The 18,863-nt window shown below is 41.0% G+C and overlaps 1 protein-coding gene across 1 annotated transcript; it reads right to left on the bottom strand.

Annotated features, from left to right (window-relative positions):
* Positions 1-7,421: 7,421 nt before the first annotated feature.
* On the bottom strand, positions 7,422-10,739 carry LOC147843495 (uncharacterized). The gene is made up of 2 exons (XM_087257129.1): positions 9,390-10,739; positions 7,422-9,328 (listed from the first exon to the last, which is right to left on the bottom strand). The coding sequence occupies exons 1-2, from the start codon at positions 10,112-10,114 to the stop codon at positions 7,852-7,854; spliced, it is 2,202 nt and encodes a 733-aa protein (XP_087113255.1). The 5' UTR covers positions 10,115-10,739; the 3' UTR covers positions 7,422-7,851.
* Between the last annotated feature and the right edge of the window lie 8,124 nt (positions 10,740-18,863).

Here is an 18,863-nt window from a genome sequence, read left to right on the forward strand (position 1 = left end):
ATATATATATATATATATATATATATATATATATATATATATATATATATATATATATATATAGGGATGTGCAGAGAAGCCAGTATTTTTATCTGTATTTGTATTCGAATAAAAATCAAAATGGCGTAAAAAATATATATTTTTCCATTACACTTAATTTACGTAATATGTAATAAGAAACGCCATTGGAAAACAAAATAACATAACAGCCATTACCTCATCCATGGTTAAACCAACAACTAATAAAATACTATTGTGAACATTATGAACCCCACCACCACCGTTCTTGTTGAAGGACACTGAATAGACAGAATAAAAACAAATAATACTTTAAAGAACTGTTCTTCTTCTAAAATAACTTCCTTCCAATGCACAAAAGTTCCAAAAACTAAAATTAACTAAATAAAACCCTGCCTGGGAGAACTGGCAGAACAAAAGTTGTATTATATATAATACTAAAAGATACAGCCCTGCTATTGTCATCTGCCTGTCACAAAACAGACACAAAGTTTTTTTTTAATGTTTTAATTTTATTTTATTTATTTATTTATTGTTTTTTTTTTTTAATTTTTAATTTTTTTTTTTCATGTTTGAAACTGACTTGTGTTGTGGAAAGTTGCGCTGGATCTTGACAAACATCTTCTAAGTTTCAAAAAAGAAGCTGAGGTCTTCGAAGTTCTCAAGTTAAAGCAGTTTATTGTTACAGCAGAGTTGGTCGATCGATCTCTCTCCTACCAATGTTCAAAAACCCACAGTTTATATACAGTTTTTTCCCATAGTCATCATGACATGTCGTGTAGCATGATGCCATTTCCCGGCTCCAATAGTATCCTAGCTTTTTAATTAATGGCTGTATGTTTTTCTGTTTTTACATATCTTAAGGTCATATGGCATGTTGTGTTTGCACATGATCATGTTGTTTCCATACTTTCTAAATGATTCTCCTTATGTATGCTATTTTGTCGAGGGTTGTTTTTGTCTTGGTCAATACATACATTTGTCTAAACGCTCTGTCTGAATGTTCTCATTTAGGCGCATGACGTGCTGGTCTTCAATTGTGAGGGCCTCAATTATAAGGCCCTGTATGCCTGTGTGTTTTCGTCAATTATAAGGCCGTGCATGTCTGTGTGTTTTCTTCTGCATCACTTGAATGTATTTCTATATGTTTTAACAGTGTATTTTAATAGTAATCTATATTTTAATAGTGGCAGATTATATAGTGATTACATAATAAAAATTCCTCTAGAAAAATTCTATATAGTGATTACATAATAAAAGTATATACTCTATACGCATTACAAAAATTCTTCTATACTTGCAGGGGGCAGAACATGGCTGTGTTGATGATTTGGTGCTTGTGGAAGATATAGCAGAACATAGCTGTGCTAATGAGGGGATGGTTGGGAGGGTTGGCAGACAGTATCAGGAGAGAATGCTTTAAGTGCATATGATTATGCATTACATACAGGGTGGCACAGTGGGTAGCGCTGTCACCTCACAGCAAGAAGGTCGCTGGTTTGAGCCTCGGCTGGATCAGTTGGCATTTCATTTCAAAGTTCAAACACATGCAATATAGGTGATTTGGGTAAGCTAAATTGTCCAAAGTGTATGTGTGGTAATGAGAGTGTATGGATGTTTCCCAGTGCTGGGTAGCAGCTGGAAGGGCATCCACTGCATAATACATATGCTGAATAAATGGTGGTTCATTCCACTGTGGCAACCCCAGATTAATAAAGTGACTAAGCCGAAAAAATGAATGAATGATTATGCATAGAAGATAGGGGTGTCACGATTCTCCAAATCCTCGATTCGATTACATTTTCGATTCTAAAGGCATGATTCGATTCGATTATGAATAATTAATTAATTAATAACAAATTAATTATTTGTAGCCTACCGTTTAAACTACCTGACCTGCATGGTCTTTGTTTTACCCATAAACAAATCATACAGTTAATGAATAAAGGCAAGATACACACATAATTACCACCTGTCAATCACTTTTTCTGCGGGACTCGTGAATAGGCAGTGATCTGTGTCATTATAATGGCGTCGGTAAAAAAGACGCACAACCAACAGGAACCAGCCAACAGTATCTGAGGTGTTTGCTAAAATGTCTAGACCTGGACCTGCTGTCTCGAGCGCATGGCTGTGTGTGCGTCTGTGTCTGTGTGATCACGTGATGTGCATTTTCAGAGGTAGAGAGGAAGGAGGGCTGCTCAGAAATGCTACACGTCACTGTGGATGTCAAATCGTTGTCGTTCTAAAATGCCATTTAAAAACAAAGACAGTGTAAACAGGGCCTGGGTGTGTACTTTTCGCGAGCGGATTTGCAACGTGGACGGGCGGAGGATCGCGATGCCGGTGTTGTCTATCGGACGATCCGTACGTAACACCTACATAGCAGAGCTTGCAAAACTGTGTTGTTTTTTTGTCGACAACACGAACATTGTCAACATAACTCACTGGAAATCCAAAATGCTTACACACCCGAGACTTCATTGAAAGAGGAGAGGGTTTAGGTTCTGTCGACGGGTCTCCTGCTTGTGCAGTTTAACAAGCACTTCAACAAGCCTGTTTTTTCCCACTTGGCAAGCCAAGCTAATGTGACATGGGGGTGCGGCAGTATCGATGATTCTATTTTTTGATTTGATAATCAAAATTGAGCATAAATTTCGATCGATTTCGAATCGAAATCGTGACACCCCTACTGCACACACATTGCTATAAAGGCACCATCTGAAGATGAATTTGCATATGTTAAACAGAAACATTTCCATTCAATAAATGTGCAAATAAAATATGATGCACATACTTATTAATGATTCCTACTTGTCTTTCTAGTGATAAATAGTAGGCAGAATCCGATATATAGCTGGGAAAAAAAGAAGATTGAGTTCATCAGAAGCTGGATTCGAACCGAGTTCATGCTCGATCGTATCAAAACATGTTGACATGGGCTTTACAACATTTACACCTTTATATCACACTATTTCTCTTTTAAATCCACACATTGCGATGTTCAGACCCAACTGTGTTAACCGCATCAGCTAAACTCTCCCCACTCTATTTTTGTCTTTTGTTGTTAATTCCAGAGGACAAACTTGCAAATAACACCGTTTTCCTCCGGTCTACCTCTGAAAGCAGCACCTCCAACTCACATTCTGTTCAAAGTTTCTCTTTTTGCTTGATTTTGCCATTGCTTTTTCGTTGGGTTTTGCCAAAGTGGAGTCATTAGCATATTCATAGGGGGGAGGAGGCAGGGAGGGGTTTTGCGCTCGTGCATGTTGCGCTCAGTTTCACGTTCTTTCGGATGTACAAAAGAATATCTGTGGGATTCGGCGAACGCAGTGTTTCATACATCTGAATTTTTTTCTGTGTACGCACATTTACAGCTTTGTGCGTACGCAATGTTTTAGTATGATTTCCACGCAAGTCTTCGTACATGAGCCCCCAGGACTCGGTTCTTATTTTTCCAACAACTTGGCAATATCACTGATGGGAAAGATGAATTGACCTTCACTTTAAAGAAGTAAGCAGAAACTTATTTAATCAAATTCTGCTATTGGCTAAAACTAAATTCATTGATGTTATGGGATATCTAGGATCGATGTAGTTAAAATTTATAAGCATTTTAATAGTTTGATCACATAAATAATTTGTTTTATGGTGAGTGGAGCGCAATGTAGCGTACAGCCCACAGATAAAATTACCTATTGGTTTTATTAAACCCTCTTGCGTGGGTTTTACGACTCCTGGTTCCTTAAAGTCTGGCCTCCGTGACACCTTTCATTATCCAGAGAGATAGACCTAGAGACTTCAAAGACATTCCGATCTCCCCCCCTCCTTACACACACACACATCCACACACCCACAAGGACAAAGAAGTTGGACTGAGAAATCAGGGACTAGCACAAAACTAAAATGTTATGTTTGTAAACTTTGTATCTCATTTCGGACTTTTCTTACCTGTGTAACCTCTCCTATAACCTGTATGCCTGGTTCTTTTAGGCCTTTTTAGAGCATAAATAATGCAAGGGTGTGGGAATTATGTTGATGTATTTTTAAAACCCCCATGTTTGGTATTGATGGGTTTCTGCTGACATTTTACAACACATTATGCGTAGAGTACGATCATAATCACCACTGCTTACATTCTTTAATTCCCATGCTTTCTTATTTTCCGGCAAAGTAAACTCAGTTTAAAGTTTGCGATCGCATTCCTCAGAACTGTATTGCAAACTCAACGCATCAAGAAGGACATCAAAGGAGTTTCATCACGACGGGAGCAAAAGGGAGAGACCCCAGACATTAAAGTCCAGGTATTTTTAGTTATGCAATTAAGCTGTGCCTCTTTTATCAAAAAAGGTGTTTTTGTTTTTATAATCTTGGTGATCCTTAATGGTGCGTGTGGAACTGAAAGTTTTGTCACTCTTTGTCTGAAATCTCTATTTCCTCGCTTTACTATTTCTCTTTGTTGTTACATGTTCTATAGACCCGTATAGCCGATCTCCACGTGGTTTACCTTTGTTCTATGTTTAATGTATGTTGTGTGCGTTTGTACGTTATCTGTCACACTAGTCAATAAATCCCATTATAATCAAATGAATTGTATTGTTTGCCTCATAGAAAAGGTCACTGAAACACAGATTCCCCTGCCTAGCTGTTATAAGTTGATTAAAACTTTTGAATGATTAATCTACTTCACAAGAAGTAGCAATAATCCCCTTTTTTCTAAATGAATAGATCATTACCATGTCCGCTCGGAAGAGCAGCGGCTCTGGTTATGTTTGTTTGGTCAAATTAACAATAAATTGATCCAGAATATTAATGATTAATAATAATTTGTTATTGTTGATAATTAATATTCATAATCTGAGAGTCTGCTCGGTCGAGCGTGCAGGATCATATACAATCATATGTTTGTTTGACCAAATTGACTGAAGCTTAAGCCGGAATATTAATAATTAAGAATAAACCGTTATTGTTGATTATTCATAAATATTCATAAAATATTCATAAAATTCAAATAAGGGGCCCAGATAGCAGGTAGTAATCGGCGTGATCGGCTGTTCTTCGGTGCCTCCGGCTCCGACTTGGCATCGGCGAGTGTTATCTGGGCCGAGTACGCAGCTCGCTCTCGCACATGCATTTGTGATGCAGCTGTAAAGCACTGGCCTGATTACTGTTAACCATATCTGGCCCGAGTCTGTCTGTAGAGTCCGCTTAAATTCTTATTTTATCTAATGATTTGTTAACTCCTCGTTTAATGATATTTTGAGAAAAAAATCCATGGTACGACAGCAACAAAATAATAAGAATATTTTGTGTGGATGGTCACAATTTTTAGACGCAAACAAAACAATATTGTTTATAAATGGATTATACATATCATCTGGAGAAAAACAGTGTAAAATGCACTTATTTTTGAGATAGCATGCTCCTGTGCCGACTGTTTTTTATAAAGCAGAAGTTTGGTTTTATAAGAAACACATGCTCCAAAAAGCTGGTTGCCATCCACCATGAAGATCACAAGAAGAAAAAAATCTTACAAATCTATAGCTGATTCTCAATATGCATTCTTCAGCGATCTTACATCCTCACGTTCTCGTGCAACGTCATCATCAGCTGCCTAAGTTCAGTTCCAATACTCAAGACCGCAAATACGGAGGACGCATGAAACTTCTCGGATGTGATCTTGATATCGAGGACACAACGATGCAGACTTGAGCATTGAACTCGCTCTGGAAGTCCCAGAAGTTTTTGCGACTGGATATGGGAAGTGCAGCATTTTATTCAGATTTAGTTCAGAGATATAACTTATTTACCTCAGGAGTTTCCCTAAATCAAACTAAACATTACCATGGACATCTTAATAAATGAATAAACACATTAACTGTGTTTGTTTGCTGAAATTCTTATTAAAATCTGTTTTATTTATATTGTGCAGAGTATATTTATAATGTTTTTATGCAAAGTATATATTTTGAAAAGGGAAAAAAAACAAATTGTTGTATGAATGCTGTAATGTTTAAATAATTTACCATTTAAAACGTGTAAAGGTCACATGACCATCAGGAAGAACGCAGCATCTCATTTCTCAAAGCACGCGTTTTCTGCCCTCGTGGTCTCCTGAGTTCATTCTTCCGAGGACACCTGGCAAGACCGGTCTCCACAAGAACACAAGTCCATTCTCTGTGTTCTTGGAATTGAGAAACAGCCTCAGTCTAAGACTCATAAGGCTGTCACTCTGCATGAATCTCTGAAAAAATCTTGTGCAACCTTCAGGGTGCTGATTATTTACATTTTAGGTATTATAGCCATTAATTAACTTTGATAGTATCTCAGGATTTAAACTTTTTTTCGGGGGAGGTTAACAACAATGTGATGTTTTGTTATAAACACATATGAGGAAGCTTGACTTAAACTTTTACACCTAAAGAAAGAACAGGTTGGTTTGCAATTATTTTAAACACATACTGTCAACGTAATACAACCTGTGAGATTTTGCCCTGGCACTATACTAAAATGATGTTTTGTTTTGTAAATGTATCTGATCAAGGGACATTAAATACACAACTATAGTGACCGTAATGAATAAAAATTATTTGGAACAAAGAGGCTGGAGAAAAAGCAGATATGAAGATTTCAGAAATCGATGCAGCACCATAAGTACCATCACCACCAATGACTATGGCAGAATTCTTAATAACACCAAGATGCACAAGTGCTGTACAATCCAGTACACCTATGAACATTTACAGTCCTAGTGCAGTTGGAGATCATAGACAGAACTTATTGCAACTCGTCATGTCTTTGTAAGAATTTAAGACATCACTAAATTTGTAAAGGTTTAATGCAGCTAGAAACTAAAGATCAACTAGAGAATATCGGCAGTATCTTACCCGCTGTTGTATTTACACAAGTTGTATGAGAATGAGCTAAAGGTTGATTTATAGTAGTTTGATATTTCTCTTTTTTTGCATTAGTGACTAAAGTTTTAAAATCATGCAACGTCTTAATGCAGCAACTGGTCCTCATTCTCAAAAATCAGCAAAATCAAAACAGACGTGATGAAATTGACATTCCAATTTGACATGGAAAAGCTTGAAAATCAACTAAAGGAGCAGCTTGAACAAATGAAGAAACTGGTAAGTTCAAGCTCTTGCTCTTATTTCTAAGTGTTTTAAGTTTATTTATTAATTTATTTGTTTTTTTTTTTGCTTCGTAGGTACTTTGGAATCATTGGTGTTTTCCACTAAGGAAGCAGTTTGACGTATCCCAAGAAACTTTTGGCTAACTTCTTAGCTAAACAAATTAACTGGTGAGTTAAGAGTGCTTGTGCAAAACTATGAATATAATGAAATGTTCTTTTATTTCAAGTTTACTGTAACGCCGGGGAGTGACACCACAACAGAAGGTAGGATCCAATATGCAGGTTTATTCTTTGTCAGGCAAGCAGTGGTCAATACAGGTATGAACAGGTATGTTTGGGCAAATCCAGAGTCGAAGTCAATAAACAGGCAATAGGTCGTAAGGCAGGCGGCAGACAAGGAAAACTAAATAAACAAGACTAGGTTCAAAACACAGAGAAACAAGACCAGGATAACGCGTTGTAATGTCACTAACAGTAAACAAGACTCGGCAATGTGAATGAGTGTGTGTGCTGCTTAAATACTGTGTGTAATCAGTCTCTGTAACAGGTTTCAGCTGGTGATGTAATCAGGAAGATGAGTGACCAGGCGTGCGTGATTGGGAGAAGTGCATGTATGAAAATGTAGTCCTGGGGAATGCGGAAGTGAAGTGAATGATGATAGAGGAAACCAGCGATCATTCACTGGAGATCGCTGGTTATCGTAACATAGCCCCCCCTCTAAAGAGCGGCTTCCAGACGCTCCAAATACAGTTCAGGCGGGAGGTGGAGCGGAGGCGGAACAGGGGGAGGGATGGAGGGCCAGGACCATGCAGCGGGGGCAGGACTGGAGCATGGAGCTGCGGAGGGCCTGGAGCGTGGAGCTGCGGAGGGCCTGGAGCGTGGAGCTGCGGAGGGCCTGGAGCGTGGAGCTGCGGAGGGCCTGGAGCGTGGAGCTGCGGAGGGCCTGGAGCGTGGAGCTGCGGAGGGCCTGGAGCGTGGAGCTGCGGAGGGCCTGGAGCGTGGAGCTGCGGAGGGCCTGGAGCGTGGAGCTGCGGAGGGCCTGGAGCGTGGAGCTGCGGAGGGCCTGGAGCGTGGAGCTGCGGAGGGCCTGGAGCGTGGAGCTGCAGTGGCCCTGGATCATGAGGCTGCAACCATTGAGGAAGCTTAGGAGGCGGCGGCGGCCGTTCAGGGAGTTCAGGCGGCGGCGGCCGTTCAGGGAGTTCAGGCGGCGGCGGCCGTTCAGGGAGTTCAGGCGGCGGCGGCCGTTCAGGGAGCTCAGGCGGCCGTTCAGGGAGCTCAGGCGGCGGCGGCCGTTCAGGGAGCTCAGGCGGCGGCGGCCGTTCAGGAAGCTCAGGAGGCGGCGGCCGTTCAGGGAGCTCAGGAGGCGGCGGCCGTTCAGGGAGCTCAGGAGGCGGCGGCCGTTCAGGGAGCTCAGGAGGCGGCGGCCATTCAGGGAGCTCAGGAGGCGGCGGCCATTCAGGAGGGTCTGGCAGCTCTGGAGGGTCTGGCAGCTCTGGAGGGTCTGGCAGCTCTGGAGGGTCTGGCAGCTCTGGAGGGTCTGGCAGCTCTGGAGGGTCTGGCAGCTCTGGAGGGTCTGGCAGCTCTGGAGGGTCTGGCAGCTCTGGAGGGTCTGGCAGCTCTGGAGGGTCTGGCAGCTCTGGAGGGTCTGGCAGCACTGGAGGTGGCAGTGGCAGCTCTGGAGGTGGCAGTGGCAGCTCTGGAGGTGGCAGTGGCAGCTCTGGCAGTAACAGCTCTGGTGGTGGCAGCTCTGGCAGTAACAGTTCTGGTGGTGGCATCAGCTCTTGTAACTCAGGTGGTGGTGGCCATTCTGGTGGCTCAGGTGATGGTATTTCAGGAACTGAAACAGGAACTAAGGCAGGAACGGACAAGGAACAGGAAACCATCTTGTGAGCAGGTGCCAGATTGGCGCTTACCACATTGTGAGCTGGAGGGCTGGTTGTGACCACATTGTGAGCTGGAGGACTGGAGTCAGCCATCTTGTGAGCTGGAGGATTGGAGTCGGCCATCTTGTGAGCTGGAGGACTGGAGTCGGCCATCTTGTGAGCTGGAGGACTGGAGTCGGCCATCTTGTGAGCTGGAGGACTGGAGTCGGCCATCTTGTGAGCTGGAGGACTGGAGTCGGCCATCTTGTGAGCTGGGGGACTGGAGTCGGCCATCTTGTGAGCTGGAGGACTGGAGTCGGCCATCTTGTGAGCTGGGGGACTGGAGTCGGCCATCTTGTGAGCTGGGGGACTGGAGTCGGCCATCTTGTGAGCTGGGGGACTGGAGTCGGCCATCTTGTGAGCTGGGGGACTGGAGTCGGCCATCTTGTGAGCTGGGGGACTGGAGTCGGCCATCTTGTGAGCTGGGGGACTGGAGTCGGCCATCTTGTGAGCTGGGGGACTGGAGTCGGCCATCTTGTGAGCTGGGGGACTGGAGTCGGCCATCTTGTGAGCTGGGGGACTGGAGTCGGCCATCTTGTGAGCTGGGGGACTGGAGTCGGCCATCTTGTGAGCTGGGGGACTGGAGTCGGCCATCTTGTGAGCTGGGGGACTGGAGTCGGCCATCTTGTGAGCTGGGGGACTGGAGTCGGCCATCTTGTGAGCTGGGGGACTGGAGTCGGCCATGTAAGCTGGGAGTGTGGTGATGGAATGAGCAGCAAGCCCCGTTGCCAGCGGGTCTTGCTGTCCTTTGCCCCCCCCCCAAAAAATATTTAGGGGTGTCCTCCACCTCTCCTACAGTGAAGGGGGACCCACTCATTTGAAGTGCAAGATCAATATAACCTTCTAGAGTCCCGTGGGGGTCATGCAAAGGCATTGTGGAATATAGGGGCTCAGAAAGTCCTCCACGAAAGAAAATCATTAGGCATAAGTCATCCAAAGATGTTAAATGGGCTACCTGGATGAAGTCCTCCACGTATTCCTCTATAGACCGGGCTTCCTGACGCAGACACATGATCTTGATACCCGCTGAATCCATTGTGTGGCCGAGTCTTCTGTAACGCCGGGGAGTGACACCACAACAGAAGGTAGGATCCAATATGCAGGTTTATTCTTTGTCAGGCAAGCAGTGGTCAATACAGGTATGAACAGGTATGTTTGGGCAAATCCAGAGTCGAAGTCAATAAACAGGCAATAGGTCGTAAGGCAGGCGGCAGACAAGGAAAACTAAATAAACAAGACTAGGTTCAAAACACAGAGAAACAAGACCAGGATAACACGTTGTAATGTCACTAACAGTAAACAAGACTCGGCAATGTGAATGAGTGTGTGTGCTGCTTAAATACTGTGTGTAATCAGTCTCTGTAACAGGTTTCAGCTGGTGATGTAATCAGGAAGATGAGTGACCAGGCGTGCGTGATTGGGAGAAGTGCATGTATGAAAATGTAGTCCTGGGGAATGCGGAAGTGAAGTGAATGATGATAGAGGAAACCAGCGATCTCCAGTGAATGATCGCTGGTTATCGTAACATTTACGATGTTAGATTTTTATATCTAGCATTATTAGCCACAGTAGCAAACATGGTTTTTACATGCTGCAGTTGAACAACTTGGTACTGAATATTGTATTTAAAAATATATATATTCAGTGGTTGTTTCATGGTTTTCTTTAAAAAAAAATAAATAAAAAAAAATAAAAAAAATCACACTTTCCTTTTCAGTTTTTTTAATGAACTGAAATATAGTCCAATCTGTGTCTTAAAACATTGTAGCATAATCCAAACTATAAAGTTTGTAATCCATTTAACTAGTGATTATAAATGTAGTAACAATAATAATAGAATGCATGAAGTTGTTATGAAAAGCAAGGACACTGTAGGGAATTGAACCCCATCCCAGTAAACCAGGAGTACCATTACCAGTGTCTTTTGCTTTTTGAAACAACAAATAGAAAAGCCAAACCTGCATTAGCAACAATATTGCATTTGACACATTAACAATTTTAGAGGGAAATTGTGAATTGTGAATATGTGCAATTTTCTATTTCAGCTAAAATTCTGTAAGAAATAACAAATTTTCTTGCTTTTTGGTGCAAAATAGCGTTCATAAAAATTTTTTGATATTCAAATATAGATTATTTATTTTATTTAAAAGTATTTTATTTAAAGTATTTTGGTGCAAAACAACAATAATTACTTTATATGTATATATATATATATATATATATATATATATATATATATATATATATATACATATATATATATATATATATATGTATGTGTATATATATATATATATATATATATATATATATATATATATATATATGCATTTTTATATAATATAGAATTATTGATTATTTTATATAATTTTATATTCAAATCTTAGGAAAAAGATTTTCTTATTAAGTCAAGTTAGTGCAATAAAGTAATTTTCTTTCATTTTTAAGTGAAAAATATCTACAACTAAATCTGTTTCATAATATTTTGTGTCTAATGTCTAACAAACTAGCGCCACAAAGTAATTTATTTTAAACTTTTAAGGGCAAATTATCTACTGAATAATATTTTGTAATGTTATATTCAAATGTTGTTTATGTTACAGAATTTTATACTGAGAATACAAAATACAAGGTGCCATATGTAAATTATACACTGAGCTTTTAGTTTAAAATACGTTCCGTTGTTGAGTACTAGGCAGTATTTTTATAGAATAATTAATGTATATTTAATTTAAGTTATTATACTTGCAGTGCAATTTAGAATGAGTACTAATTGAGTCAAGAATGAATTAATTCTAACATTTAAACATGTTGTTGCAATGCAGGAAAAAAAACATCATTGTAAAAGCTAAAGTTGTATTTCTAGGATGTAAATTTCTGTTTACTTTCTATGTCTAACAAATGAGTTTAACCTGTCACATTTCTACCTTGCAGTGAAGAAACATTGCAATACCTGCAATATTTTGCTCGGCAAAGATGATGCATTTATAGGGTCAAATGCACTATCCTACCTCATCTGCTTAATAAAGCAGATCAGTTAATCCAACAACTGGCCAAATTCTTCCTCATCAACAGTAAAAGTATTAGGTGTAAAAAAACATAAAATACCTTCATGATCACTGAAATGTGTTGGAAGCACAACTGCTTTAACATCGTCTTTTTCTGTTGTGTATTGTGTGACATGTTGAACAAACCCTCTTTCTGACAAACTTGTAAATAGTAGAAGACTTAAAAATGTTGTCATTGAAATCTCCCAAGACAACAATAGTACTTTCCCCATCTAGGGAACTTCTACACTGCGTCTAACCAGAACGCTTGGGGGGAACACCTCTTTTATACATGTCTTGAAGCAAATGTGAAATCAATCTAATGTAATTAAGCAGGTGCCTTCAGACCAGAGAGTATAAAAGCCTGCACTGAGCATTCAGTGTTAACTTTTTTGCTTTCAAGAAGTGCTGTGAATGCTGTCCTCTGAATTGCCCACTCACTATATTGATATCTGCATCACAATAAGACAAAAAAACTGACAACTTCTGTTTTTTTTATTTTTTAGAAGATATAAATACACATCATTATGGCAGAAGGAAGTTTTTGAGCGTGTGCTTCACCTTGCCCTCCTTTTAATTACAAGAGGTGACACACATCCTCTGTGTCTGCAGTGTTTGGGTAAAGAGCATGCACAATCAGCACTCCAGTGTGCTGATTGTGCACACTGTAATGCTCTCTCTCGGAAAGTAATGCGAAGCCGTTGAGCGTTTTTCAAGGAAATCCCCGCGGCTCGTGCTGAGGCACAGTAGCATCTCAGATCATGGAATTCTTAAAGGGCACCTATGGTGAAAAATCTACTTTTCAAGCTGTTTGGACATACATGTGTGTACGTATAATGTATATACTGTCATATTGGGGTGATATAAACACACTCCGTCCTTTTCTTTTTCAAATTTAACAACATAAAACAGTGGACCAATTGGAGCGGTTTTCAGATTGACCGTAACTTTACGTAGGTTTGAGGTCCCCCCGCCCACCAATATTGATTGACAGCTGCGCGCATTAACATGTCTCCATAGTAATGCATATACTCATCGACAAGACAGGATGAGCGCAAAGCAACCGGGAATAAAAGGTCTGTTCAGTTTGCTAGGATCATCAATCATCACCAGACGTGATCAATAGTGAGTTTTACAAGTTTAACATGTTTTAAAACGTATGGACGTGTGTAATGAAGTACTGCGATTTACTTCATCACCACTGCCTCGTGTGTCTCTCTCACTGTCTCTCTGTGTGCATGTGTGTGTGTGTGTCTGCGTCTCTACGCTATATGTGTGTGTGTGTGTGTGTGTGTGTGTGTGTCTGTCTGCGCTACTTGCCTGTGCTATGTGTGTGTGTGTGTCTGTCTGCGTCTCTACGCTATGTATGTGCGTGAGTGTCTGCGCTACTTTTCTGTGCTATGTGTGAAGTTCTTACTGCAGTATTTCTCACAAACCTTATGTGAGATCTGCTTCCTGAAGCCGAGGGTGTGTTGAGGCATGCTGCTGACAGGCACGTGGGATCGGTGGGCGGGGATGACTCGCTTTAAAGGCCCTGTGCAACAAAACAGCAACAACCTTTTTTCCAGCTATAATACAGACATTTCAAACAGCTATAATAAATACTCTGATGGGTGTTTTGAGCTGAAACTTTACAGACACATTCTGGGGACACAAAAGACTATTATTAAATATGAAAAAAGGGGTAACCTATTTGCCCTTTAAGTAGATCTGGCAGATGAGATGCCATCCTGATGGACGCCATACTTTCTCTGTCTCTCTCTGGCAGATCTACTCCTCCTCTTTCGCGTCAGATGCCCACGCTGCGGCTTTATCTGACACGCGAAGGGGGCAGTAACATCTGCTTCTGTATATGTTAGAGGATAAAGGGGTCTGCCCCCCAGTCACTAGAATATAAGGAGTTGGTGGAGGTTATGACCAAAGCAGCTAATAGAGTTGAAGACATAAAATGGCAAGCAGCTAAGGAGAGAGAGTTAAGCTTTGGTGCTATGCTGGGCAAGCGGGAGCTCCCCAGCAGAATTGATCCTCGACAAAGGGTTATTTGCTGAATATATCTACCCTTAAATGGGTTGGTGACCTCCAGGCTGGGTTTTATCAGGCGTCAGACCGGGGAAAGGCTAGCAGATAGCTAATGCTATCTGAATAACTTTGAAAACAGATTGCTGGGATCATTAACCTTTTCTCTAGTGGTTTTTCTCATGGCTCCCAGAGCCTCTGTCGGGCACTGCCCTCTCTGAAATTGTATGGTGGTAGGCTGGTCAACTCCCCATACTTCTGTGCATCACGACCAGCTGGACTCTTCAGTCTCACTTCTTGAGTGTGCATTCTTCACAGTCAGAGTGAGTCTGGCCTAGTGGGTATTGCGTTCCCCTAGCTTTCTGGTTAAACGCAGTGTAGAAGTTCCCTAGATGGGGAACGTCTCGGTTTACGTATGTAACCATAGTTCCCCAAGAGGGAACGAGACACTGCTTTTTCCGCCATACTCTCTGCTGCCCGTTACTTCTTTCAACCAAATTCGAAGTTAACACTGAATGCTCAGTGCAGGCTTTTATACTCTGGTCTGGCGACACCTGCTAAATTACATTAGATTGATTTCACATGTGCTTCGAGATGCGTATAAAAGAGGTGTTCCCCTTGCGTTCTGGTTAGACGCAGTGTCTCGTTTCCTAGATGGGGAACTATGGTTACATTGAACCCGGGATGGTTTATGGGTTGTAGAAAGTCCAGTAATTTGCCAAGATTTTCTTTAAACAGAGACATGTGATATGATGGTAGCCGATAAATGAATGCTGTTAATATGTTGTATCTTAAGTTATATACAACACTTTCCAAATTCACATTTGGTATCTGGATGATATTAAACAACAACTTGTTTGAGGCATAAATTCCAACACCACCATGTTGTTGAGTTTGTAATTCTGTTAATATTGGGTTACTGGTAAGGTAAGACAAACCTTGTGGTTGACTATGAAAACTGTACTCATCAAGGTGTACAGTTTCTGACAAGGTATCTGCAGGTAACCATGTTTCAGTAACAGCAATGCAATCAGGCTGCAAATGCTGAGTTCGAAAAACCAAGTCTGCTAAATGTTGTTTTAAATTTTGTACATTTATCAAAAATATACTGAATGCTTGGGTATTCACTTTAGGGTATGATGTATTTCTAATAAAAAATTTAGGCATGCTTTCAATTGCATTAATAATGCTGTCTTTACAATATATAGCCTTTTCTTCAAATTCTTCAATACTCAAACCTGACAAACATCTAACACGGCTTAAAGCAACGTATGCCTATCCAGGTGCAAATATCTTTTTAAGAGAGACTATGGCATTATCAACTCTGATTCTGTCGTGAATTTAGACTTCTTATCAATTAGAAATTATCAGACCGGAGGTTTTGAATATCAGAAAATAGACTTTATTCTCCATAATAAAGCCGAGAAAGAGCAGAGCAGACCTTATAGCATTCTCCTCCTGCTCCTTCTGAAGTCTCTGTGTTCGACTTTTTAATAATTAGAAATGATCAGACCGGAGGTTTTGAATATCAGAAAATAGACTTTATTCTCCATAATAAAGCAGAGAAAGAGCAGAGCAGACCTCAGAGCATTCTCCTCCTGCTCCTTCTAAAGTTTCTGTGTGTTTTTTTACAATATTTATTAAGGTTATTTTGACACACCCCTAGGTGTCTCATTTTAACTTTTAACCATTTTAGGATAGGTTTTTACTCTAAGGCAGGGGTCTCAAACTCGCGGCCCGCGGGCCATTTGCGGCCCTCAGTGCAATATTTTGTGGCCCGCGCCGACAGCTGTACACTGACAGAATCAGCAGAGCGGGGAGAGAGAGCGCTCCCCGCTCCGCTGATTCAATCCGTACACAGCGGTCACTGACATTCCCCGCCCGCCGTGTAAACAAAGGGGCGGGGATGCCGGTGACGTCACCACGCACCCCGCCCCTTTGTTAGACGCTGTGACGGGCGGGAGTGTGATTTATACTTCTGCGTCAAACACCGGCTTAGACTACGGCGCTGACGCATAGCCCTTCGCCGTGGCTGTCGCCGTCACTGACGTGCACCTCTCAAAAATTTTAACTACACGTCGCAACGACGCGTAGCGCAAGCTCTGTGATTGGTCGGCTTGCTAGCGCCGACGAGTCTGGGCGGGACCGAGAGCTGCGAGAATGGCGCGAGCGATTGTTTACAAGTGTGGAGTCCCGTGAAGGAGCTCCGTATGGAAAGTTTTGTTCTGTGTTTACCTCATGGTAAAAGTTGTTGCACGACCGCCGGTTCCTTCCTCAAAATGAGCGAGTTTGAGTCACTTGTACATCCAGGAAGTGTTTAGTATAGCAAAACAGAAGTGAAGAAACTCGACACAGAGGAACATTTACACCTCACTGCCCACTAGCGTTTCGGAAGTGTTAATGCAGACCAACAGAGACAGCGCGCAGAAGTATAAATGCACAGCCACGCGCGTTGCCTGCGCCGTGAGTTGCGCCGGTCACTTGACGCAGAAGTATAAACCAGGCAGGGAGGGAACTCGCGCCGGCCAGAACCAAGGTAAGCTGTTCCCGCCCCTGCCTGCCACTTAGCTACCTATCTGCAGCCTGCCACTTACCTAGCTACAGCCTGCATCTTATATATATTATAGGTAGATACAGACTGATGTGACTGGAGTGGGGTGTGGGTGTTTTATTTATACATATATATACATATATAAGATTTGTGAGAAGAAGCGCTAAAAGATGTAGGCAAAAGATGCCATGTTCAGAAGAACTGTTCATAATCTTCACTCAATGTTCTATTAATGTCCAGGACACTTCATGTTCAGAAGAAATAATTAAAACTGTTAATAATGACATTTGGGGACTTTTCTTTTGTGAAATCCCTTATGTGGCCCAGCCTCACCCAGACTTTGCCTCCTGCGGCCCCCAGGTAAATTGAGTTTGAGACCCCTGCTCTAAGGGGTCCTGCTATTCTTGGCTCTCAGCCCACTAGCTCATGTCAACAGAGATGTTACAGGTCTATGTCAGCAAAGTATAGATGCAACTTAAGCAAAGGAACTAAGTGTTTACATACATTGTTATGATAGGATAATAACTTGATAATATGTTACTCATTCTAACTTCTGACACAAATAGCTTCATAGAAGTATTTAACATATATGATCAGTGCTTTACATATTCAGTTATTCTACACAATCAGTCACTCAACCTTCTCCTAGTGTTGCTCCTGTGCAGGCATACTCATCTTACACAGACATATCACTGTATTTTTAACACAGGCTGGCATGTTTGCTGCAAACACTACATACATTTTGTGAAGAGAAAATTAACTGCTTTATACTTAGAAAATACTTCACACTGAGAGAATAGAAATCTCCTTCAATTCCTTGTACTTTATGTTCTGTACAAGCCCAAGCAAGGTTTAGTGGAAATTGTCGTCATAATGCACCTTTATTGTTAACTCAACTGCAGAAGCATATCCGGAGCATTTTCTTCTTTGTGCGCCAAACTGAATGTCATCAAACTTTACATACACTGTTTGAGAGAACTCGTTGTCATTGCTAGGAAAAACTACATGCGTTACTGAGCCACACACCCCAATGACCAGGCCGTCAATTACATCAACATTTTTACAAAACATAACACCAGCACCATCACCTAAAAACAGTGTTTCTTCTAAGCATGTATTAAAGGTTTAGCATGATGGCCAATTTTTCAGCTCAAGTTTACCCGTTTTGTTATTATGAACAAAATCTTGAGCATCTATCTCAAAATGTTCCGGACAAGATTTAAATAGCTGCTGAAGATTATGTTCATTTACTTGTCTGTTTGTAGGATACATATGTAGAGCTGTGCTGACTTCTCCTGTTTCAGATTTTTTTAAAGTATCAATGTCACTCTTTAACATTTGAGTCACTTTTGTACGAATTCGAATTCTGTTTAATAACTTTGCAAACATTTCATCTTTCAGTCTAACTATTGTTTTCAATTCTACGACCACAGGTTCATACCTAGCATGTCATCAACATACAGGGGTTTCCCTCTCACTGGCGGTAACAGAAAAAAAATCTCCAACAGCAATGATGCTTGTGTTCCCGAAGGGGAGAAGTCACCAGTTTGTTTAATCTGTCCTAACTCATCTGCCTCCATTTCTTTCTATTTAAATCTACAACTGACTTGACTGAATGACGAGCCATCATCAAATGTCACATGACTATTTCTGCAAAACTGTTCAAATGTATTACAGTTTGATGGCTTTAGCTACAAATCTACATGGTATGGCAAAAAAAAAAAAAAAAACTGCAGAATACTTTGAAAAAATGCTTCTGGATTTTTTTTTCCTCAGAAAAACGCACAACGAACCACCGCAGTTTGTGTTCGTGTTCTTTTTTTGATAAAATCACATCCATTTGTAACATATGGGTTCATAGCTGCTGTGAGCCCCTGATTAAGAAGGTGTTTTTATAATTTTGGTGATCCCTAATAGTGTGTGGAACTGAGGTAGATTTGCCACTCTTTTATTTGAACTATTTCCTTGCTTTTCTGTTTATTTTTGTTTGTAATATGTTCTATAGACCCCGTATATAGCCATATATAGTATATATCTATATTAAGCATACATTTGTTCTATGTTTTATGTTATATTTTATGTTTGAGCGTTTGTTCGTTATATGTCCGACAAGTCAATAAATCCCATTATAACCAAATGGATTGTATTGTTTGCCTCGCAGAAAAAGTCAC

This window comes from Danio rerio, chromosome 6, assembly GCF_052040795.2.
Source record: "Danio rerio strain M-AB ecotype USA chromosome 6, GRCz13ab, whole genome shotgun sequence".
Taxonomy (NCBI): domain Eukaryota; kingdom Metazoa; phylum Chordata; class Actinopteri; order Cypriniformes; family Danionidae; genus Danio; species Danio rerio.

Excerpts from the sequence above, each read along its gene's own strand:
- LOC147843495 (XM_087257129.1), bottom strand. The coding sequence starts at position 10,114 with ATGGATTCAGCGGGTATCAAGATCATGTGTCTGCGTCAGGAAGCCCGG. Across the intron at positions 9,329-9,389 it reads TCACAAGATGGCCGACTCCA|TCCTCCAGCTCACAAGATGG; the intron begins GTCCCCCAGCTC and ends GGCCGACTCCAG.